This window comes from Ovis canadensis, chromosome 2 (genome assembly GCF_042477335.2).
Source record: "Ovis canadensis isolate MfBH-ARS-UI-01 breed Bighorn chromosome 2, ARS-UI_OviCan_v2, whole genome shotgun sequence".
Taxonomy (NCBI): Eukaryota; Metazoa; Chordata; class Mammalia; order Artiodactyla; family Bovidae; genus Ovis; species Ovis canadensis.
The window spans coordinates 38,162,411-38,186,604 of record NC_091246.1 but is presented as its reverse complement, the minus strand read 5'-3'; the positions used below and the strand labels follow the sequence as shown (position 1 = coordinate 38,186,604).

General features: G+C 40.0%; 1 protein-coding gene and 1 long non-coding RNA gene across 4 annotated transcripts; one reads left to right on the top strand and one right to left on the bottom strand.

Annotated features, from left to right (window-relative positions):
* Positions 1-829: 829 nt before the first annotated feature.
* Positions 830-12,959, bottom strand: LOC138433371 (uncharacterized). Its single transcript, XR_011254286.1, has 2 exons — positions 12,044-12,959; positions 830-1,713 (listed from the first exon to the last, which is right to left on the bottom strand). It is a non-coding gene; the product is annotated as an uncharacterized lncRNA (long non-coding RNA).
* DNAJA1 (DnaJ heat shock protein family (Hsp40) member A1) lies at positions 11,750-24,194 on the top strand. 3 transcript variants are annotated; one of them, XM_069575910.1, is made up of 9 exons: positions 11,750-13,230; positions 14,293-14,434; positions 14,566-14,743; positions 16,819-16,923; positions 17,608-17,835; positions 19,967-20,081; positions 21,094-21,209; positions 21,629-21,729; positions 22,432-24,194. In XM_069575910.1, the coding sequence occupies exons 2-9, from the start codon at positions 14,303-14,305 to the stop codon at positions 22,648-22,650; spliced, it is 1,194 nt and encodes a 397-aa protein (XP_069432011.1). In that variant the 5' UTR covers positions 11,750-13,230; positions 14,293-14,302; the 3' UTR covers positions 22,651-24,194. The 3 variants fall into 3 exon arrangements, with proteins under 3 accessions (XP_069432011.1, XP_069432012.1, XP_069432013.1); XM_069575911.1 differs by having other exon boundaries at positions 13,122-13,230; positions 14,274-14,434; XM_069575912.1 differs by lacking the exon at positions 11,750-13,230 and adding an exon at positions 13,601-13,758.

The following is a 24,194-nucleotide window of genomic DNA, read 5'->3' as shown; positions in this document are numbered from 1 at the left end:
TGTACACCCACACATAAATGCTCCAGCCAAACTGAAATGGCAATTTACCCCAACAGTAGAAGAAATATTTCATGACTACATTGCTTGATAGCTACAAAAGGAGTGCAGAGTTGGGGAGCAAGATTTTAAGTCTTGGTAATTAGTGGGGCCTTTTAGAGGGAGTCTTTGAGCTTCATCTTCTGTACTTGACATTCACTCAACAAATACTTTTTGATACCTGCTATATGCTAGTAACTGTACTAGGTGGATGATCACTGAGAATGCTCCACCTCAGAAACTTTAGCCCACCGCTTTAACTCACTGAATCACTTTTTGGTGTGTTGCCATCAGGCTGTAAGAGACACCCTTCTGAACTAGACACCCTCTCAGGGATGCTGTCATGGACACTGCTCCTCACCCAACACAATGTTCTCTTCTTGAGCATCCCTGGGAGACAGCCAAATCTGACCTCAATTCTGGGAAGTTTTACTCCTCCAGAGTAACGGGTTTGTTTTTTATCTATGGACACCATGAATTGTGGAACCAAGGAGGCTCTCAGCTTAGAGACAAATTCATGGCCCAGCTGTAGCAAATGTGAAGGTCATTCCTATCTGTATTTTTAGCTTTGTCCCTGGCTCTATTTTGTCTTATTTTTATTTCTTCACTCTTCCTGAAAACCATGTTTTTATTTATTCATTCTCTGCACTTTTTTTTTGAACTTTTAATTTACAGCATCATGTATTGTGTGTGTGTGTGTGTGCGCGCACGTGCAATTTTTTTTCTGGAGGTTTTTCTAGTATCCTTGGAATTGGCTATGAACCCTTTCTAAAAGAAGACATTGACATCAATATTTATAATACATTATACACATTTATGTAATTGCTATGATAGAGTCGTGTCTACAAGGTGATACTGACAAACATGAGAGCTTATAAATCATCAACAGCATTAAAGACGACTTTGCAGAGGGGTCATTTCCGGAGTTTCTCTTTTGTATTGCTCTCTGGTTTGTTGAGGATATTGTAGAATTTATTCACAATGTGACAATTGTTAAACAAAATTTAAGTTGTTACCTAGTACAAGATAACACTAAAAATCTTGCACAGTAAATTTCTACATCATATCATATCATCGGTTTATGGGGCACCATAGAAATTGTTCACAAGAGATCAAGGCTACTTCCGCAAGAGTTTCCTCTAATCAATTTTTTTCTGACAAAAAGATCATGGGAAAAATAATTCATGCTTATAATGCTTATAACAAAATTTACTTGCAGACAAAGAAATTAAGATGAAATATCAAACTCAAGTTAGAAGACATTTTATAGCAAAGTAAGGTGAAGAATTAAAAATAGTTATCTAGGAGACATATATACACAAAATGTTATCAACTGGATTATTCAAATAAATGAGGATAACCAGGCTTTAAGAATTTAAATTATCAAAGTCAATAGTCTCCATTTGGAAGGGATATTAAAAATCATTTATTTCAGTTGCATACCTGTGCAGTAGCGTTCTTCCTTAATTCTTTATTCCATCTTGTAGGTAGACACCCAGCATTGGACTTTTCCTAGATTGTGGTTACCTGAATGAGAAGACTGTAACCTACCAGGCTCCTCCTCCCATGGGATTTTCCAGGCAAGGGTACTGGACTGGGTTGCCATTTCCTTCTCCAGAGGATCTTCCTGACCCAGGGATCGAACCTGGGTCTCCCACATTGAAGGCAGATGCTTTACTATCAGAGCCACCAGGGAAGCCCGAATGAGAAAAGGGTGAGAGACAGAATAGTTGCTGGCATATTGTTTTAAGTGTGTTGGATCAGCAGATTATTTTCAAATACACTCAATTTGAGCTCTTTCTTCCCTCTTCTCTTAAAAAGAGATTTTTAGCAATATAAAAATTCATATTGACCAACTGACCTTAGGAAACAGGTCAGGATCTCATAGATGAAGCGTTTTGTAATTTAAAAAAAGACAGCAATAAACATGTTTGTGCATGCATGCTCAGTCTTGTTCGACTCTTCGCAAGCCCATAGACTTTAGCCCACCAGCCTCCTCTGTTCATGAGATTTCCCAGGCAAGAAGACTGGAGTGGACTGTCATTTCCTCCTCCAGGGAATCTTCCCAACCCAGGAATCAAACCTGGGTCTCCTGCAGCTCCTGCATTAGCAGGCAGATTCTTTACCACTTAGCTATTTGGGGAGCCCCAATAAACATGTTTACTGCATATCTTTTCATTCTTCAATAGCATGAAAAATTACAACCACCTTTTTTATTCAGGTTGAAAAAAAAAAGAACAAAAAAGTAACCCAGCTCTACTCCATGACCTCTTTCAACTATAAGGCCTCTTTCTATAAGGCATGGTGCTTTAAAGGGGATACTATTCTGCCTTGCATTGGGGGAAATTGTTGCCTTTTAATTTAGAATGACTAATGGTAAATAATCTGCCTGCAATGCAGGAGACTCAGGTTCGATCCCTAGGTTGGGACTATCCCCTGGAGAAAGAAATGGCTACTCACTCCAGCATTCTTGCCTGGGAAATCCCATGGACAGAGAAGCCTGGTGGGCTTCTGATCCATGGGATCAGAGAGTCAGACATGACTGAGCAACTAACACAAAGAGAAGACATTTCTATTTTTCCCTCCTCTTCCCATTAGAATTTTTTAAAAAAGGAAAAAAAAAACTTAAAAGCAAAATTATCTGAAAAATGCTTACTGCTGAGATGAAAGCCTGCTCTGAACTCAGCAATTAGTCACTCTGACATTTCCTGCAGGAGGGCAGCCCAGACAGGCAGAAAAACCACTATAGTGCTAGGCTGTACATTCGACGAGGGCAGGAACCATTTTTGCTTTCTCACATCTACCTGGTGCCTGGCTTAAAGTCTGGCACAATGCATATTCATGTATTCATTCATTCAATAAATATGTATTAAGTGCCTAATCTGTACCAGGCAACGTTCCACATGCCTGAAAAAAGTAAAGTGATAGTCAATTGCTACTGGGCTGTGCTTAGTCGCTCAGTCACATCACGACTCTTTGTGACCCCATGGGCTATAGACTGCCAGGCCCCTCTGTCCATGGAATTATCCGGCAAGAATACTGGAGTGGGTAGCCATTCTCTTCTCCAAGGGATCTTCCCAACCCAGGAATCGAACCTGGGTCTCCCACACTGGAGGCAGATTCTTTATCATCTAAGCCACCAGGGAAGCCTGGGATACATCATAAAACAAACAAAGATCTCTACCCAAATGAAATCTCATTTCTATTGGGAAGTGGGTAGAGGAGGAAGAGATAATAGGTAAGGAATCTGTTATGAGTGTGAAGAGAGTAAAAGTGGGATTGAGGATGAAGAGCTAAAGAGGAAGAGCAGACTGCGGTTTTGAATAAGGTACACATTGTAGACCTCATTGAGAAGTGAAGTGAAGTGAAGTGAAGTGGCTCAGTTGTCTCCGACTCTTTGAGACCCCATGGACTGTAGCCTACTGGGCTCCTTTGTCCATGGGATTTTCCAGGCAAGAATACTGGGGTGGGTTGCCATTTCTTTCTCCAGGGGATTTCCCAACCCAGGGATTGAACCGGGTCTCCTGCATTGTAGGCAGACGCTTTACTGTTTGAGCCACAAGACCTCATTGAGAAGGTGATATTTAAACAAAGCCTTGAGGGGGGTGAGGTGCCAAGGCATGTTCAGGAAGTGGTAAGAAAACTAGTTTGAGAAGAAAGGCTGTGGGAGATGAAACTGGAAAGGAGATAGGAGGCTCACTAAGAAGGGTGCAGAGCTACATTGTATGAATTTACAAATTTTAGAGTTTACAAAGAACTTTTTCTTATAGTCCTATTTAATTCTCACATTCCCAGTAAAGTTAGTTTCATCTCCATTTTACCAATAAGGAAACTATACTCAGAGAAGCTTGGTAATTTTCCCAAGATCACACAGAGATACAACATAAGAGTAAAATTTAATGTAAATTTTTTAAATTATACACCCTAAAAATAAATAAATAAATAAATTATACACCCTGTAGAGCAACCCATAGACTGTAAGTGCTAAGTGAATAAATTACAGAACAGGACACTAAGGGCCTATTTTGAATTTTGTGTATCACTAGAAACAGAAAACATGTGGATACAAATCTATTTCTACCATAAATGCCTTTCTTTTACTACAAACTTTTATAAATTTTTGCTCTCAGATTCAACCCATTTCTCTTACAAACACAATAATACTTTGTGACTTGATTTTCATGAATAAAAATATTATTTCTTAATTATACAAGAAACGCATGGATTCTTTCTTTAAAAGGCTAACAGCCCCAACCAACCACCACCTCCTACCTGGTCCTCAACATCAGAGATAAGTAAGTACTATCAGTTCCAACTGTATTCTCCTGTTCTTTTTCTATAGATACTTGTATATTAAATGTTACTATGTTTAAAACTGAACTAATGTTCCCCTCAAAGCTAACCTGGTTCTCTGATTTCCCTCAGAGAATAGCATTATCCCATCTGAAACTTAACATTCCATGTTTTATCCACCCACTCACCTGCCACATCTAATCATCAATCAATTCCTTAGGCTTACCTCTTTAGTATCTTGCATTACAGCTCTCCAGTCTCCAATCCCACTTCCACTGCTTTAATATTGGCCCTCTTTACTTACCACTTCTACACAGGCCCAGTTACATGCTGTGTGATATGCTATCACACAGGGTCTCATGCTCAGAAGGGCCTCATGCTTGGTTTAACGCTCTGCTGTCACTATCCTGAAATTCTCAATTATTTTTTACCAACCATGCATGGTGGCTTGCAGTATTTTAGTTCCCCAATCAGGGAGTGAACCTGGGGGCCCAGGTTTTATTCCTGGTCAGGGAACTAGGGAGCTTCCCAGTTGACTTTAGTGGTAAAGAACCTAACTGCCAACACCCGAGACGTAAGAGATTTGAGTTCCATCCCTGGGTCAGGAAGATCCTCTATAGGAGGGAATAGCAACCCACTCTATTATTCTTGCCTGGAGAATCTCATGGACAGAGGAGCCTGGCTGGTTACAGTACGTAGGATCACAGAATTGGCCATGACTGAGGCGACTTACTTCCAGATGTTCAAGCTGGTTTTAGGAAAGACAAAGGAACCAGAGATCAAATTGCCAACATCTGCTGGATCATGGGAAAAGCAAGAGAGTTCCAAAAAAACATCTATTTCTGCTTTATTGACTATGCCAAAGCCTTTGACTGTGTGGATCACAATAAACTGTGGAAAATTCTGAAAGAGATGGGCATACCAGACCACCTGACCTGCCTCTTGAGAAACCTATACGCAGGTCAGGAAGCAACAGTCAGAACTGGACATGGAACAACAGACTGGTTCCAAATAGGAAAAGGAGTACGTCAAGGCTGTATATCGTCACCCTGCTTATTTAACTTATATGCAGAGTACATCATGAGAAACACTGGGCTGGAAGAAGCACAAGCTGGAATCAAGATTGCCGGAAGAAATATTAATAACCTCAGATATGCAGATGACACCACCCTTATGGCAGAAAGTGAAGAACTAAAAAGCCTCTTGATGAAAGTGAAAAAGGAGAGTGAAAAAGTTGGCTTAAAGCTCAACATTCAGAAAACGAAGATCATGGCATCTGGTCCCATCACTTCATGGGAAATAGATGGGGAAACAGTGGAAACAGTGTCACACTTTATTTTTTGGTGCTCCAAAATCACTGCAGATGTTGACCGCAGCCATGAAATTAAAAGACGCTTACTCCTTGGAAGGAAAGTTATGACCAACCTAGACAGCATATTGAAAAGCAGAGACACTACTTTGCCAACAAAGGTCCATCTAGTCAAGGCTATGGTTTTTCCAGTGGCCATGTATGGATGTGAGAGTTGGACTGTGAAGAAAGCTGAGCACCAAAGAATTGCTGCTTTTGAACTGTGGTGTTGGAGAAGACTCTTGAGAGTCCCTTGGACTGCAAGGAGATCCAACCAGCCCATTCTGAAGGAGATCAGCCCTGGTGTTCTTTGAAGGGAATGATGCTGAAGCTGAAGCTCCAGTACTTTGGCCACCTCATGCGAAGAGTTGACTCATTGGAAAAGACTCTGATGCTGGGAGGGATTGGGGGCAGGAGGAGAAGGGGATGATAGAGGATGAGACGGCTGGATGGCATCACCGACTCGATGCACATGAGTCAGGGTGAACTCCGGAAGTTGGTAATGGACAGGGAGGCCTGGTGTGCTGCAATTCATGGGGTCGCAAAGAGTCGGACATGACTGAGCGACTGAACTGAACTGAACAATTTTAGATCATTAGTTGTGACAACTGTACCATTTTAATTAACAATAGGGAACATTGGGTGTTAGGTATATAGGAACTCTCTGTACTATCCTTGCAACATTTCTATAAATGTAAAACAGTTTCAAAATTAAAAGTTTATTTACAAACTAACAACTAGGGGCCTGGGGGTTGGAAGGGAAAATAGCTCATAAAGAAGACCAAGATCATGTGTAGTCCTAGAGATAAAGAGGAAAACCAGAACAAATCGGTGACACTCAAAAAAAAAAAAAAAAATTTCCAACCCCACTAGGCTTCACAGTCAGTTGAAACCTAAGCATTGTAAGAAATTTAATTTAATTCATACAAGCATTTAAAATTGCATTTTAGCTAGAATTTACTTTCCATTTTGTGTTTTCTAATAAAATTTTTCTTTCCTTTTTAAAGAAAAAAAGTATAGCAGTAATTCAACACACCCAAAACTCCCCTCATCTTTCCTCCCCTCCAACTCTGACCCCATCACAGTCTCCTCTTTCTCGTCTTTTAGGTCTCCCCGTCTCAGAAAGGGCGTCCCCAAGCATCCTCCTGCTCAGGACAGAAAGCTGGAAGTCAGCCATGACTCCTTCTCCATCAACTTAGCATCCTGTAACCATGACCTACAGATTCTATCTTTATATTTATATTTCCCTCCCACTCCATTTCTACTATATAGGCCTTAGGCCTTACTTTTTTTCCCCCCACACTGCACAACTTGTAGGACCCTATTTTCCCAACCAGGGATCGAACGTGTGCCCCCAGCATTAGAAGCACGGAGTCCTAACTACTAGACCACCAGGGAAGTTCCAGCCTTACCAATTTTAATCTAATCTCTCATCATAAAAGCTTCCTATGAATCCATCTTCCAAATTAACATCTAAATGGTTGTTCTAAAATGTAAATATGATCAAGTCATTTGTAAAACAAAGCTGCTGTGACTAAAATATGACAATATTTATAGAGAGTTTAGCACAGTGCCTCACAGGCACTCCCCCTGAAAAATCAGCTGTTAGATGTTATATCACCCTATCCCTAAACTCTTCCAGTATCTCTCAAGAGCTTTCAAGAAAAAATTCTAGTGTAATTCTCAAGCCCTTATGAAACTGGCTCCTACCATGCCTCCAGTTATTTCCAGCTATCTCCATGGATACCTGTGATCTGGTGAGAGTTACAGAGCACACTACTGAAATAAATTATAATGGTAAGAAAGGAGACCAAAAGCTCATACAACTCATTTGTGATAGCAACAAAAAGCACCTTTAAGAAGAAATGATCAGGACCTGTTTTCTTTTTCAAGTATACAGCAATCAAAACAGTGTGGTATTGGTATAAAAACAGACATACGGATCACTGGAACAGAATAAAGAGCCCAGAAATAAGTCCACACACCTACAGTCAATTAATCTTCAACAAAGGAGGCAAAAATAAATATAAAAGAGGAAAAAGAGAGTCTCTTAAACAAGTGGTGCTGGGAAAGTTGGACAGCTGTGTACAAATCAATGAAGGTACAACACTTTCACACCATGCACAAAATAAACTCAAAAATGACTTAAAGACTTAAACATAAGAATGGTACCATAAAACTCCTAGAAGAGAGCATAACATTCTCTGACATATACCACACAAATATTTTCTTAGGGTAGTCTCCCAAAGCTATAGAAATAAAAACAAACAAATGGGACCTAACCAAATTTCCAAATTTTTACACAGAAAAGAAAACCATTAAAAAAAAAAAAAGACCTACAGAATGGGAAAAAATATTTGTGAATGATGTGACTGACAAGGCGTTAATCTCAAAATAAATAAATAGCCCAAACAACTCAACAACAACAAACAACCCAATTGAAAAATGGGCAGAAGATGTTACTAGGCATTTCTCCAAAGAAGACAACATATAAATGCCCAGTAGACACATGAAAAGATGTTTAACATCACTAATTATTAATAAATGCAAATCAAACTATAACTTGGGCTTGCCTGGTGGCTCAGTGGTAAAGAATCCACCTACCAACAATGCAGAAGACACAGCAAGATAACTTGTTTACAGAGAGGAAGATTCAACATTATGAACAAGTTAATTCTTCCCAAACTGACTGATACATAAAAGCACTGTAATCACAATCAAAATCACACTGGGATGTTAGGGGAATCTACCAGAAATATTCCTAAGCTCATATAGAAGAAGAAAAATACTAAAAAATGCCAGGAAAATTGTAAAAAAAGAAGGAAAGGCCTACCAGACACTAAAATGTATTTTAAGGAAATTTACTACATGATAAAAATGGCATTTCATATGAATTAAGAGAAATTGAATATTAAAATAGACAAACCAGTTCACCATTTGGAGAAAAACAAAGAAATTACAAATAATCCTCAGTCCTTATATCAAAAGAACTTCCAGATGGAATAAAGATTTAAATGCGAAAAATGAAAACATGAAAGTACCAGAAGAAAACCCGGGAGAACATATTTACAAGGTTGGACTAGTGACAGCTTTTAAACATAGCAAATGAAGGAGAAATATTGCGGTGGGTGGGGGGGGCAGCAGAGAGAAAAGAAATGAGAAGGCAAAAAGAAAGAATTGAAACTTATTACCTACATAAAAGTTAAAAGCTTCAAGAAATTTCCTGGCGGTCTAGTGGTTAGGACTTCACTCTTTTACTGCATGGGGCCTAGGCTCAATCCCTGGTTGGGGAACTACGATCCTGCAAGCTGCATGGCATGGCAAAAAGAATTAAAAACTTTACATGGTCAAAGTATATATAGGTACTAAGTTGAAAGCTACAAAACACAAGAGAAAATATCTGCCAGATATGACACATTAACACTATTATCCTTAATATAAAAGTGCTATCATATATCGTTAAAAACAGTGGAGGGACACCACAGAAAAACAGTCAAATGGCAAGAATAGACACATGACAGACGAGTCAGTAAACATTTGAACAATGCCAATCACACTATTCAAGAAACTCAAATTAAAACAACAGATATCACTTTTTAATCTTTAAACTTAGGTGAGACAAAAAAAAAAGATAGAACTCCCCACACTGGCCATTACTGACAGGCACAAACTGATGTGGAAAGTTATTTATTCGATTTAAATCTGCATTCACGTTCACACAGCAATTTCAGCTCCAGGTGTCTTACAGAAATACTTGCAAAAGTGCCCAAAGCTGTATTTGAGAATTTCTCTGCAACACAGTGTAAACTGTCAACATGCTCATCAGCAGCAGAATGGTTAAAGTGCTTGCGTACTAGACATTATACACTCGTCAAAAATAACAAGCTAGACTTATTTGTCCTGCCTCGATCAATGGCAATAAATTAAATGAAAGGGGCAAATTGCAAGCAGCATGTATGATCCTATTTCTAGGAAATTCCTTGTAATGATGTTTTTTAAGGCAAATAAGAATCACCTAACTGCTTCTGGAAGGACAAGATACTAGTTCAAAGCTTGAATTGGGAGGAAGAAATTTTATACTTTTTTAAGCTTTATTTTTTAATTAAGTACTACAGTCAAATGGGTTAAATACTCCAAAAGTATAAACAGGTATACTGTGAAATGTCTTCCTCTCTCATTCGCCTCTCTCCAGAACCTAGCTCTCTCCACAGGAAACAATATTATTAGTTTGGGGGTATCTTTCTGAAATAATCTATACACATACAAGCAAATAGTTTTCTTTTAACCAAAAAGTTCTATTTTATTCTTAATAAAGAATTAACTTATAATATTCCATGGGCCTTCTCTGGTAGCTCAGCTGTAAAGAATCCGCCTGCAATGCAGGAGACCCTGGTTCGATTCCTCGGTTGGGAAGATCCCCTAGAGAAAGGATAAGTTACTCACTCCAGTACTTTCGGACTTCCCTGCTGGCTCAGACGGTAAAGAATCTGCCTGCAACGCAGGAGACTTGGGTTCCGGCCGTGGACTGGAAAGATCCCCTGGAGGAGGTCATGGCAACCCATGCCAGTATTCTTGCCTGGAGAATCCCCTAGTGACCTATAGTCCCTGGGATCCCAAAGAGTTGGACATGACTAAGCACAGCAGAGCAACCAGAAAGAAAATGAATTAAGCATACCAGATTTTAAAAATATTTTCAGTGTCATATTTCAGTCTTACTGTTTCAGTCCCAAGAAGGTACCTTCAAGTTTGTAGTTATCAAATTTTCATCTTTCTAAAGGGGCTTTCCAGGTGGTGCTAGTGGTAAAGAACCCGCCTGCCAATGCAGGAGACATAAGAGACTCACGTGTCAGCTCTGGGTCAGGAAGATTCCCTGAAGTAAGGCATGGCGACCCACATCAGTATTCTTGCCTGGAGAATCCCTTGCACAGAGGAGCCTGGTCAGCTACAGTTCATAGGGTCACAAGGGGGTAGAGATGAACGGACTGAGTACACAGGCATCTTTCTAAAACTTGTGGGAATTTCAATTGGTTGTCTCAGGCAAAAAGAAACACTAAACATGGTAACATTTAAGAAACACTAGCCATGGCAACACTGATCATGGAAATTTGGCTGAAGTGATTTGCTATATAACATCTGATGGTGTTTCATCTGGTTAACCCGTGCTGGATTCCCAAACACACAGATTACACTAAATTAGGAACTGGAGGACTTCAAAGCCCACATAACACACGATATTTATTGTTTATTGCTATTAATATTAATTGTTCATGTTTTCACAACTGTTGGCGTCTCTGCCGGGATACTTATCTGGACAAGGCAAGAGTCCTCCTACTTAGCACCTCAATACTGTTCTTTTATTGGCAGTTATCTGTGAGGGGTGGGTAAATGACTTAAGTGATTTTCATATTATCAAGTTGTAGCTCACTTCCTCGGAGAAGGCAATGGCACCCCACTCCAGTACTCTTGCCTGGAAAATCCCATGGACAGAGGAGCCTGATAGGCTACAGTCCACAGGGTCTCGAAGAGTCGGACTTGACTAAGCGACTTCACTTTCACTTTTCACTTTCATGCACTGGAGAAGGAAATGGCAACCCACTCCAGTGTTCTTGTCTGGAGAATCCGAGGGACGGCGGAGCCTGGTGGGCTGCCGTCTATGGGGTTGCACAGAGTCGGACACGACTGACACGATTTAGCAGCAGCAGCAGCTCATTTCCTGGCAATACTACACTTTTAGTAATGGATGCTTAAAGAAACAAAACCCTTTATACATAAGGTGATAGAGAAGAAGGTAACATCTGAGAATAGAAATGTTAGGTGTTTGTCAGCCTTAGCACAAGCACAGACAGGTGAAAAAGTGCATTTCGGAAAATGCAGAAAGCTACAATTTCAAGTGTTAAGTATGGAGGAATGCCTCCAGGATAGTTTAAAATCTTTAGTTCAGAAACATACACCAGTGGGTGTTTGTCAACTACCTCTGAAGCCCCTCTGGGGCTTCCCTGGTGGCTCAGATGGTAAAGCGTCTGCCCGCAATGCGGGAGACCCAGGTTCAATCCCTGGGTCGGGAAGATCCCCTGGAGAAGGAAATGGCAACCCACTCCAGTACACTTGCCTGGAAAATTCCATGGATGGAGGAGCCTGGTAGGCTACAATCCATGCAGTCACAAAGAGTCGGACACAACTGAGTGACTTCCCTTTCATTTTCTGAAGCCTCACCTCCCGTCACTCCAGCTCTCAACTCTTGTCTATATTCAAGCGTCTGCAATGTCCTAAAAATATCATACTCTTTCACATCTTAACCTCAGCCTTCCCTTTGCACTGTGTCCTTGCTGGGAACACTCCTTTCTTCACAACTCAACTGAGACTTACCCACAGCTCCTCTGTCCCATCAGACCTCTCCCATGCTGACCTCTATCTTGGGGTTCCCCTACAGTTCGCTGATTTGCATGTCTCCCTGCTAACATCTAAAACGACATGAAGCGGGCTTTTTCAACTTTGCATCTCCGTCTTCCTCGGTGCCAGGTTATCCCGTGTTTGCTGTTGAAGCACACAGAGCCCAATTTCCACTGTGTCCCGCGCTCAAGACTAGAAAGCCCCAGGACTCATTTCAGGCTATAGTTCCAAATTCACAGACTGGTAGCACTGAACATGTTACGTCATATAATTGATGCTATTTGCTAGTCATTCTTTTGTGTTACTGTGTCCTGGGCTAACCAAACCGGAGGAACGACAGGCCAGAAACTCCAAGGCCCAAGGCTTGTACCATAGTTATTGCAAACGTTTCCTCATTTAGTGCTGCCTGAGCCCAACGTTGAAAATATACCCCTATATATGAAAATAAAGTGTATACAGGGGTCTAGACTCGCACCAAGAGCTCTTCCAACTTCGCAGTTTCGCGAATTACGAGGCCATGGACTGCGCGTCTGATTGCTCGGGGACCCAAGCCCGTCCTGCTTAGCATTTCGTGCCGGCGGTTTCCCAGAACCTCAGGGCTAAGAAACTAAGCCGGTTTGAGGCGAAGAAAGAGACGAATGAGGCGCAGGCGGGGAGGCGGAACAGCAGGGCTTTGTTCTGAGAGGTTCCATTGCAGCATACGGCCCCTGCCCTGGGCCCTGTCCCCAAGTGTTGCGCGCTCTAGCCAGAAGCGAGGGGCCCACTGATCTGGGAATCCGGAGCTGACCCAGAATCGCAGCGCTCCCGGGCAATCCCGGCTCCCGCGGGCCCACTAGCTGGAAGAAGGGGATCCAGAAAGTTCCACGAGCGTTGCGAACCCAGGCTTGGGCCCATCCCCACAAAGCCCTTCCGCACAACTCCTCCCAGCCCGAGCTCCCCCCGCGCCGTTGCCCAGGTAACCGCGGGGCGGTGGCATAGGCGGGAGGGGCGGGACTTCCGGCGGGTGACGCGCCTGGGCTCGGCTACAAAAGGAGACTGCTGCGGCGCACCGGCCGGAACTTTCCAGAACGCTCGGTGAAAGGCGGAGGAGCGGCGGCTGCCCGAGCTGCGCACAGCAACGCGCTCCTTCCCGCTCCCCCACACCGGCATCGGCCCGCTCACCGGTGAGTTTCAGCTCTCGCGCGTCCCCTCGTACCAAGTCTGGCGCCCCAGGCGGCGCCGGGAGGCTGGATGGAGCCGCGGTCGGGAGGCGGTTGGCTCCGCGTGGGCGGGAGGGTTGTCGGTTCCTGTATCCTCGAATCCCCTTCTGGAGGGCTGGGGGGTGCCCCGGCAACCCTTGCCGGCGCGCAGCGAGTGGGCCCAAGACCTTTCCTGAAGCTTTTTCCACCCCTCCTTGAGGTTTCCCAGGATCTGCCGCCTCCGGCTTTTCCTCTGCGGGCGCTCGCTGGAGGGGTGGGGGGAGTCGGGGGGGCGGGGGGAGTCGGGGGGGCGACCCTGCGCGCACGCGCGAAAGGACCCATGGGGCGAGGGGCTGCGGGAGGAGCCGGGCGGAGGCTGCGGCTTTCGTTTCTCTGGTCTCGCCTCCTCCTCTTTGTTGAGTGCTGGGTTTCTCCCACCCCTTCCATCCGGGAAGGGGAAAGGAAGGAAACCGTAACGGTCGGCCCTGAACGCAAGGGAAAACCTAACAACATGTAAACTATGCTGGCTTGTGGGGGCGAGAGGGGTTCGGTCAAAACAGGAGCTACTCTCCTGTGATTGAGAAAGAGACTGAGCGGGGAGGGGAGCTAGTGTTCTTTATCAGTTTCGTAAAACACTACTCCCCGCCTTGTGCCAAAGTGTTTTATCTTGGAAATGTATGATTTATCAGGTTTACCAAAGAGAATAATAGTGGACTGAACCTGTTAATACCCCTTTTCTGTACTGCCCTTTGTCGCTACTTGGGAAGGGAAACAATCCAAATAGTAGTCGCGTTAGTATGGACCCTTCCAGGTGGAAACCAGCGCTACAGGAGGTTTTTTAATTATTCCCTGGTAATTATTAGGTTATATTTAGTCTGTTAGGATTTACGGGTGAGTTACCAGAGGAATTGTTACTTTCTCTGTGAAACTTAAGGTGGTGGTCTTACCAGATTTGTCGAAGAACAGATTTCTTTGCTTGAACTCTTGATTTTTATTAATTAAAATTATGAGTTGAAAGTCGGTTAAAGTTGACCTTTCTTGTTTTAGGCTGTAGAAAATGGTGAAAGAAACCACTTACTATGATGTTTTGGGGGTCAAACCCAATGCCACCCAAGAAGAATTGAAAAAGGCTTACAGGAAACTGGCCTTGAAGTACCACCCTGATAAGAATCCAAATGAAGGCGAGAAGGCAAGTAGTACACCCATAACATAGTTGAATCCTTCTTGTCAGGTGTATAATATTTCAATTACAACGTGAAATTATGTTTAATACAGTGGCTGTCCTTTTTGAGTGAAATTTATCCCCTTTTTTTCAAACAGTTTAAACAGATTTCTCAAGCTTACGAAGTGCTCTCTGATGCAAAGAAAAGGGAATTATATGACAAAGGAGGAGAACAGGCAATTAAAGAAGGTGGAGCAGGTGGTGGTTTTGGCTCCCCCATGGACATCTTTGATATGTTTTTCGGAGGAGGAGGCAGGATGCAGAGAGAGAGGAGAGGTAAGAATAATCTAATCTATATGTAACAAACTAAAGTTAGCCCTTTTAGTCGAAGCAGATTCTTGAGAATTCAACTATTAAACGCTTGTTTACTTGTTAGTATAATGTACACTAACTTATGGTAATAGTTTTTTAAATGAATTTTGATGAAACTAAAAATAGCTAAGCCAGTCAAGTACTAAAAAATGTATCTAAAGTTGTTGGGAGTATATACGGCTTCATGAAGTATAAGAACATAATTTTCAAAACCTTTTTCACAGATTTTATGTGATCCTCAAACCTAGTGGGAAGTGCAGTGGCTTTATTCTGTCGAAAGTAAATTACCTATCAGAATTCTAAGTTTTTATCAAGGTCATATATAGCCATGCCATCAGTCTTCACTGGAACACAAGTTCATTGCCTCCAAATGGCCTGCTGTCTGTCTAATCTTCAGTTTTATTGCATCAAAATATGTGCCTTTAACATGTGATTTCTGGACTGTAGAAATACTGTTCATAGGAGTACAGTGTTCTGGTCAGAGTTCATCTTACTCTGTTCCCACTGTGGTTTATACAAACTAATGGGTAGAGCCCATTCTAGAAGGAATGGGCAGGCTATTAAATTTCTTCTTTGAGTGTTTTTGGATTCCGAAAGACTGGGAATTGTGTGTGTTTTTAATGCTACACAAGGTGTTAGTTGTAGCATGCAGGATCTTTTTAGTTGTGGCTTGTAGGATCTAGTTTTGCTGATCAGTGATCAAACCCAGGCCCACTGCATTGGGAGCATGGAATCTTGGCCTCTGGACAACCAGAGAAGTCTCACAACTGGACATTTTTATTCAGATTTTCTTAAAAGGGGTATGTTTTACTATTTTTTTAAGACATTTAAACAATTTCCAATCAAACTCAATTGGCGAACTACTACATGTCTTAAATTGGTGAAAGGTAGTATGATATAGAAAAAAATTTGCTTAAATTTCATAAGTTTTATTCCTTCCCTGTACTGTAAAGTCTATAAAGCGCTGAAGTAAGAAGGGCAGCTTTTAGCATGGCAGAACCAATTATGTGGAATTTGGGATACAGAAACAAAAGGTGGGTCCAGGAGCAGAAGGTTATAGTTAATGGTACTTTACTTTTGATTGGAAACAAAATGTTCATTATACATATTGTGGAGGTAGTTCAAGATCTTTAACGTAAGCCAAAGATAGTATTTCCTGGTGGATAAAGTCATTGTGAAAGAATCACTAGCTAGGAACTTATTAACTATTGACAGGTCACTACATTTCGGTAGCCTCTGTTCTTGCATAATCTCCATCTTCCACTTCCCATTTCCAGATGAGATATGCCATTCCTTTGTAGCTCCTGGCAACATAAAATTTAGATTTCTTCAAAGAAAAAAATTCACTTACTTAGTTTGTAGTAGCCATATTTACATGCTTAGTAACCATGTGTGACTACTGGCTATTGTATTGGCTAGCACAGGGTATAAAACTTCTCCCTTAATGCGGAAAGTTCTTTTGGAAAGCACTGGGGTAAAGAAAGAGAAATCTAGCCTTTAAACAGTCAGCTCAGCAGTAAATGTGCTGTTCCTACTTCAGGAAGAAGTAGGAATTGATACTCTTTGGAGACTGAATAAATATATCAGCTTGCCTGGCCAAACTTGATTAGTTTTTGGAACTTTAGTGTGCTGAAGAGTTTTTGGATGATTTAATTGGTCATGTCGCTCAATATAATACATGAATCAAGGAATATACTAGGACAGAAAAATAGTTCTGGGTTAAACTGTTGTGAAATGTGTCTATTCAAATAATGTATGATTTTTGCAGTTAATGTTTTTGGTTGCCATAAATACAGAGGGCCACAACTACATCCATATGTGTTACTTAATCTCACCTGATTTTCCTTTTTTGAAGTTACACCACAGTTAGATCATATGTGAACCTGTAAGGCTCATCTTTCATTTTCGTTTACCATTTTTACAGTGCATTGAATACAGGATGCAGCTTTCTAAAATTTTACTAATTTTTGGCTGTGCTGGGTCTTTGCTGCAAGGGCTATTTGTGAGCAGTATTTTAAATGAGGAATGTTTTGTTATAGGTAAAAACGTTGTGCATCAACTTACAGTAACTTTAGAAGATTTATATAATGGTGCAACAAGAAAACTAGCTCTGCAAAAGAATGTGATTTGTGACAAATGTGAAGGTATGTCTTAACATTCATAGTTCAAAATGGAACTGAAACCTTTCTGGATATATAAAACTGGCAGATACTGTGTTGTGCAAATATGAAAACCACCTGAACGTCTTTCAGAAATAACAGCAAATTATCGGCACTTTTATTTTTGTGTTTTGAATACAGGGTGGAATTGATATAATTTGGTGTCTTTCTACTCAACATTGTTCAGAGATGAGTACTTCTATCCCCTCTAGAACTTGAGGCACTCCAGTGGCTTCATAATCTTAATACTTAGTAATGTTTTCTTTTGGGGTAGTCAACTGAAATTACTGGCTGTGATGTGGATCTTTTTAGGGTGTTTTTGTTTTTTTAATAAATACAAGTTATTTGTTGAAAATGGAGTGTTTTCTAATGAGAGGAAACTGAAATGTTCTCATTTCACAGCTGAAGTACTCTTAGAAATTGTGCTTTGGGAGTGTATGTTTAAAATCCAAAATACTGAAATAGTTCATTGAGAAAAATAGCGGTCAAGATGTTTATAATGATAACTAAAGCTGATGTGGCAATATTTTATCAAAAAGCCTGAATTGTAGTTTTTTAAAGCAGCATTCCATCAGACCTTGAAAATATTAATGAAGTGGCGTGTTCAGGGACTGTCTCACTAGAACATTAATCCAACACTAAATTCAAACATTCTTTTTAAACTGTTAGGCCGAGGTGGTAAGAAAGGAGCAGTAGAATGCTGTCCCAATTGCCGAGGTACTGGAATGCAAATAAGAATTCATCAGATAGGACCTGGAATGGTTCAGCAAATTCAGTCTGTGTGCATGGAGTGCCAGGGCCATGGGGAGCGGATCAGTCCTAAAGATAGATGTAAAAGCTGCAACGGAAGGAAGATAGTTCGAGAAAAGAAAATTCTAGAAGTTCATATTGACAAAGGTGAGTTCTAAGCCACTTTTCTATTTTGATGAATTATATTCTACATTTTGTAATTGCTTAAAACCATCATAATTGGGGATAGTTTCTTAGGAACTGTTGGGGTAAAGAATGGATGTGTTTTTGATTTACTAATTTGTAAGAACTTAGACTATGAATATTTCTAATGATTTCTGCAGATTAGATAAACATAGCTGTTTCTACCTGTTGGGTAATAACCTAAAACTTTCTTTAAATACTCTTAGGATTTACTTTTTTTATTTTGCCTATTTCTTAATTTTGTCAGTTTATTTAAAAATCCTTTAAAATGTATTATAGCAGTACATACTCATTGTAGAAATTTAGAAACGTGTATACAGCCCCAGAGTAAATTGTGCTGTACTTAGTATGAAATAATCAACATGGATGGATCCTTCAGACTTGGCTATTTTTAAATGAAACTATTATTACATGTAATATATACATTAATTTATGCCCCTGCAATAGTAGTCTCCCATGCGACTCAGTACTCCTCTTAATTTTTTTCTCCTTGACTGGTCCATGTCTGGTAGGGTTTGAATGTCTCCCTGTCTGGTAAAACCCCCTTCTTGATACCAATGATATGTACTCAGGAGGGCATTTAGTACTAAGTGAAACCATTTATGAATGCTACACTTGCCTATACCCCCCCAGCCCCTACCTCATGCCACACTACATGTGGGATCTGAGTTCCTCCACCCCCTGCAGTGAAAGAGCAGAGTCTTAACCACTGAACTGCCAGGAAAGCCCCTGCCAGTAATCTCAACCTTGTTGGAACAACCAGTAAAACTTAGATCTGCGTTTAATTGCTTCACTAGTGTAGCAAGACAGTTACTTTGCCTCGTGCTGCTGCTGCTGCTGCTGCTGCTGCTAAGTTGCTTCAGTTGTGTCCAACTCTGTGTAACTCCACAGATGACAGCCCACCAGTCTCCTTTGTCCATGGGATTCTCCAGGCAAAGAATACTGGAGTGGGTTGCCATTTCCTTCTCCATTTGCCTCATGAATGACCTGTTTATTTTGGTCAGTGTATAATACTGATATTTTGGTGTAAGTCCATCTCTTTGTAGAGGTACATACTAAAGTATTTGGGTTAATTGGTATGTCTGGATTTTGCTTGAAGTATATGTAGGAAATGTGGGTGGAAAAGTGTGTAATACATGAAATAGTCATGAACTGGTAATTATGGATCTAGATTGATGTTATATAGGGATTTGTTCTACTGTTGGCTACTTAGTATACGTTTAATACTTTCCATGATAGAAACTAAAACCAAGTTGCTCTTGTTGGGTGACCTCAGTGATCTTTCTTTCAGGAAATCCAGAGCTATTACTGCAGTGTAAATGATCTGCAAACACACGAGTTCTTTGTAAAGGTGTTAGTTAGCTAAGTAAGCTCTTACTGAACTTAACTGAGCCAGAGGGAAGAAATCTCAGTAAATATGTTGACCTTTAAGATACGTTTGCTTATTGGAAAAATTTTTCTATTCTTGACTATTATAGACACTAACCACATGGTCTGAAAGTGTCTAAAAGATTTTAAAAATTATCCTTTTTTAAAAAATTAAAAATCATTCAATGAAAATAGTATGGATTTAAAAATTTTTTCAATTTCATATTACTTCTAATACAATAAAGGGAAGAAAGTCTGACTTATGCTTACTACATTTAGTAGAAATAATTTGACTAAGTGTTTTTTAAAATAATGAAATTGAAATAGTAAAGCATTTATGGTTACGTTTGCCAGTCACTGATTGGCACCAACATAGACCTTTTTCTTTAGTCCTCACAAGAGCTGTGATGGAGAGGTAGGTCTCTGTGGGAAAGCTGATGCTTAGGAAGGTTATGTAACTTGCTTCCCCAGGGTAATCCTGCCTAGTAATAAATAGCAGCTCTGAGATTTGAGGCTTGATTTGTTTGCCTCTAGAATTTGTGTTCTCCATTATGATCACTTTCTTTAGTAAGAAGTTGGATTGGTCTAAGCATGTGTGCATTTCTGGTAAATTCTCTACAACTTGAGCATCCACAGAGACTTACACACAAACATGCATTTGTGTTTCTTAGTAGAGACTCTGACCTTAGTTAGATGTTAAGATGTAAAATTAGCTTTTTGTTTCTAGGCATGAAAGATGGCCAGAAGATAACATTCCATGGTGAAGGAGACCAAGAACCAGGACTGGAGCCAGGAGATATTATCATTGTTCTAGATCAGAAGGACCATGCTGTTTTTACTCGGTAAAAATTTATAAAATACTCAAACTGACATCTTGCCTATTTGGGATTTTTTTTTTTTCCCAATTTGAATGAGCTTTTCATTAGGTTTAGAACACTGTTTTGGAAATAACCTAGAAAAGTATAGCAGAAGAATGAGGCTATGTATGTCTTTTATAAATGATTGTTAAATCATTAATGTTTCAAAGAATTAGATTGTTTTTGTGTCTAAATTTACATAAATTGTTGCCTGATCTGGTTTTTGAAGGATATTCTTCAATTAGAAGATGTGTTGTATAAGTAGGTGGATTAGGAACGCATCCCATGACAAAATTTAGCTCCCAGGATTTTTTAATTTTTTTTCAAAACTAATTTTGAAATATGTGCCTTAAAGTTCTCACCAGTTTCTTCATTTCCTGAGTTTGTGATAAGCTTGGTTGCAACATTTGACTGGAATAGGACTACAGTAACTGTTGGGAGTGACATCTTGAAAGAACAGGTTTTGAATTAATAGTGTCTCAACAGTAATGGGAAATGCTGTCAAGCTCAGAATTTTGATGCTATCATTTGAGGTGAATCCTCTATTTCTGGAGAGTGATCTGTGTGATGAAAATATATTACTAATATGAACTGGAAAAGAAAGCAAGCACGAGGAGGAAGTGTACTGTTATAAAAGGTTGAGTTCACAATGTGCCAGGCACTGTGTTAATTCATGTACATTAGTAAAGAAGATCTTACTGTTCCCTTGAAATTGGCCATGTCCCCTTTTCATAGACCCTGACTTATCCAGGACCCAGTCTGAGATGTGTTCCACTGCCTAGAATGTGTGGAGGGATTCTGAAGCTTGTCCAGGAAGCTCTGCTGGCAGGTTACATGTATTTGCTGTTCCCTGTTCTCAGCTCATTTTAAAAATGAAGAAGAAAGGGCATCTTTTGAAATATACCATTTGTTTCTAAGAACAGAATTGCCTATTTGGGTACTTGGAATCATTGGTGGTTTGAAAGCCCTAAGCATATGCCATGTTTCCATTGTACAGACGAGGAGAAGACCTTTTCATGTGTATGGACATACAGCTGGTTGAGGCATTGTGTGGCTTCCAGAAGCCAATATCTACTCTTGACAACCGAACCATAGTCATCACTTCTCATCCAGGTATGGTAACTAGATAAGTGTTTCTTTCTTTCTTTTTTTTTTTATTTTTATTTTTTATTTTTTAAATTTTAATATCTTTAATTCTTACATGCGTTCCCAAACATGAACCCCCCTCCCACCTCCCTCCCCATAACATCTCTCTGGGTCATCTGGTGTTCATTGCTAGTAGCTAGTACAGGCATAGAGGAAAGTGGCATTTCAGTATTGCTCAGAACATAACCATCCTTGAGCTGAGCTGAAATTGTGCATTCTTGACTCTCTTGTGAGCCCCTAAAAAATCTATAAATCAAATTTATAGAAACCAGGATTGTTTCACATAAATGTATTCCTAATCAGTGAGCTAGGATGTTCCTCTCTTTATTTTCTCTACCTCATAAAAATGTGATTGTATTTAAGGAGTTTGGCTTTAATGTTTTTAGGTCAGATTGTCAAGCATGGAGATATCAAGTGTGTGCTAAATGAAGGCATGCCAATTTACCGTAGGCCATATGAAAAGGGTCGCCTAATCATTGAATTTAAGGTAAGCTTAGAAAGTACTTCAGAAATATGAGAATGACTAGCTTATTAAAATTTTATAAGTTTTTGAATTGCTAGAAGTGCCAAATTTATATTCTCCTTTGTCTAGATCTAATATTACTCCTGTCATGTTGAACATTCTTTGTATCAAGTTGGTTTGTTTGCATCACTGTGGCGGGGAAGGGGATGCATGGCAAGTGGGTATTTTACTAATGAAAGGCTTACAACAGAAGCATGTTAGCTAGTGTGGATTTCTGACAAAATATTGTAATGCTCTGGTTCTTAAAGCAATCCAACCATTTCCCTTAACCTTAAATTGAGTCACCTCAGACCCACAAATTTAACATTTTAAAAATTGCTTTCTGATTAAGAATAGCTTTCTTTAAATATCCATTAAAAAGGGTTAGAATGTGTTTTAGGCTGGGTTCTGTTAAAATGTATTTGCTGAATAGAAGTGATCATTACAGTGCAGTTACTATTTAGTAGGATTTTTTTTAAAGACTTTACCTTGAATTCTGGTTCAGAATACTAGATGATATATGTCGTCTTAGACCATTTGTTCTAACTAACCTGGGATTGGCTAATTTACCAAATAATTGTGTGATTACAAGTGTGTTTTCTGGGGAAAATGGGTCAGTGGTAATTTGTCTAAGGAGGGAGAAATCATTTAAACTTTCCTTTAAATGGTATAAATTTCATTTTATAGGTAAACTTTCCTGAGAATGGCTTTCTCTCTCCTGATAAACTCTCTTTGCTGGAAAAACTTCTGCCTGAGAGGAAGGAAGTAGAAGAGACTGATGAAATGGACCAGGTAGAATTAGTGGACTTTGATCCAAATCAGGAAAGACGGCGCCATTACAATGGAGAAGCATATGAGGATGATGAACATCATCCTCGGGGTGGTGTTCAGTGTCAGACCTCTTAGTAGGGCCTGTGAATAACACTCACTGCTGGTGTTTTATTTGCAGTAGTGATTGAGTGAAGGACTATAATCATAATATGCTCACTACTTGCTTTTGTTTTAATATTCAACTATAGTAGTGTTTAAAAGTTAAATGAAGAATAAACTCGAATATAAAAGCTCTGACTTTGCCCTGTATGTATGATGACTTCAGTGTGCAAGATAAGTTTAACACTTGTAAAAACGACTTTAAAAAATTTCCCCTAGCACTTGTTAGGCCATACTTTGTGATTGATTTCAGCTATGTACATGGAATAGCTTAGACTGAAATGCCAGGTATATGTATTGACTTCAGTGTATGACCCTTAATTGTTAAGCTATGAAATTAAAACTGTGTTTAACTGGCAGTCAGACAAATTAATGTGGAGAAGTGTTGGTCTGTATAGTTGTAGTAAGTGGGATTCATTGTGATGCTTCTGCATTTATTCTATTGCCTCAACTGTTAACTTGAAGATGGCATGCTGTATAACTTAATTTAGCCTGTGGTATCAGTGATAGAAATGATACCTTTGTAAAGAAGGGGTTTATCATAACTTGCTGCTTCTTGAGGGCTTGCACTTGTAGAATTGCATTCCCTTCTTCTGCTGTGCCATCTTTTATTAATATATATAGCTATTGGTCCTGGTTACTTTTTTTGCTGCGCCCCCCCCACTTTGGACCACAGTAAGCCTTAGAGTAGTGACTTCTGGAGCAGGGAAACTTAGAGTGATGAGACCTTTACATGGAGAAGTAATTTGCATGTATGAGATAGGAAGGTGTTTTTGTAGGTATGTTACAGGCTTAAACCATTTAACTTACGCTCCAGAGTAACTGTAATTTAATGTTGGTAGTATAGCAAATTATGATGAATAGCTTTAATTGTATGTTTAAAGTCATATGTTCACAAGCTTAAATCTGGTATCAGAATTTAAGCAATTCTTGAAATGTATGAATGTCTCTTTAATATACTGATTACAAAGCATGTCCAGTGTGTGTGTCACCACAGGCTTTTTTTTCCCAGGTTAAAGCATTGGCTTTTCACTAGTTAAGATTACTAGTTTCATTTAACTAAAGTGAATAACACCAAAAAAGTACTATTTAACCATAGTTGGATGTTTAATACTAAACAAGGGTGTGGAGTGAAAGTGGAGGGATGAGTAATGAGCAACAAATGGGATGGGGGTCTTAAAAATTTTTGCAAACACTAAAGTGGAATGTGGGTTTTTGCTTGTTCTACTGATTCTGTATCTCTCGTAATCAGGAGCCTTAAACAGTTCTAACATGGACATGTACTCTACAACCTAACTTCCCCTTACAACACTTGAGTCAAAAAGAGGAGACTGAAACTTGGTGTGAAGTGCCTATTTCCCAAACATTCAGGTTTCTTCTCATACTGACAGTCTTAATTGATAGCTTCTCCCCATCCTATCATTCTTGCGTTCTGTCTTTAATCTGGCCAGGCAAGTGTTCAGAAAGGAAAACAAAATACTGGTCTAAAAAATTCTACAATAAACCTGTTTTACAATGCA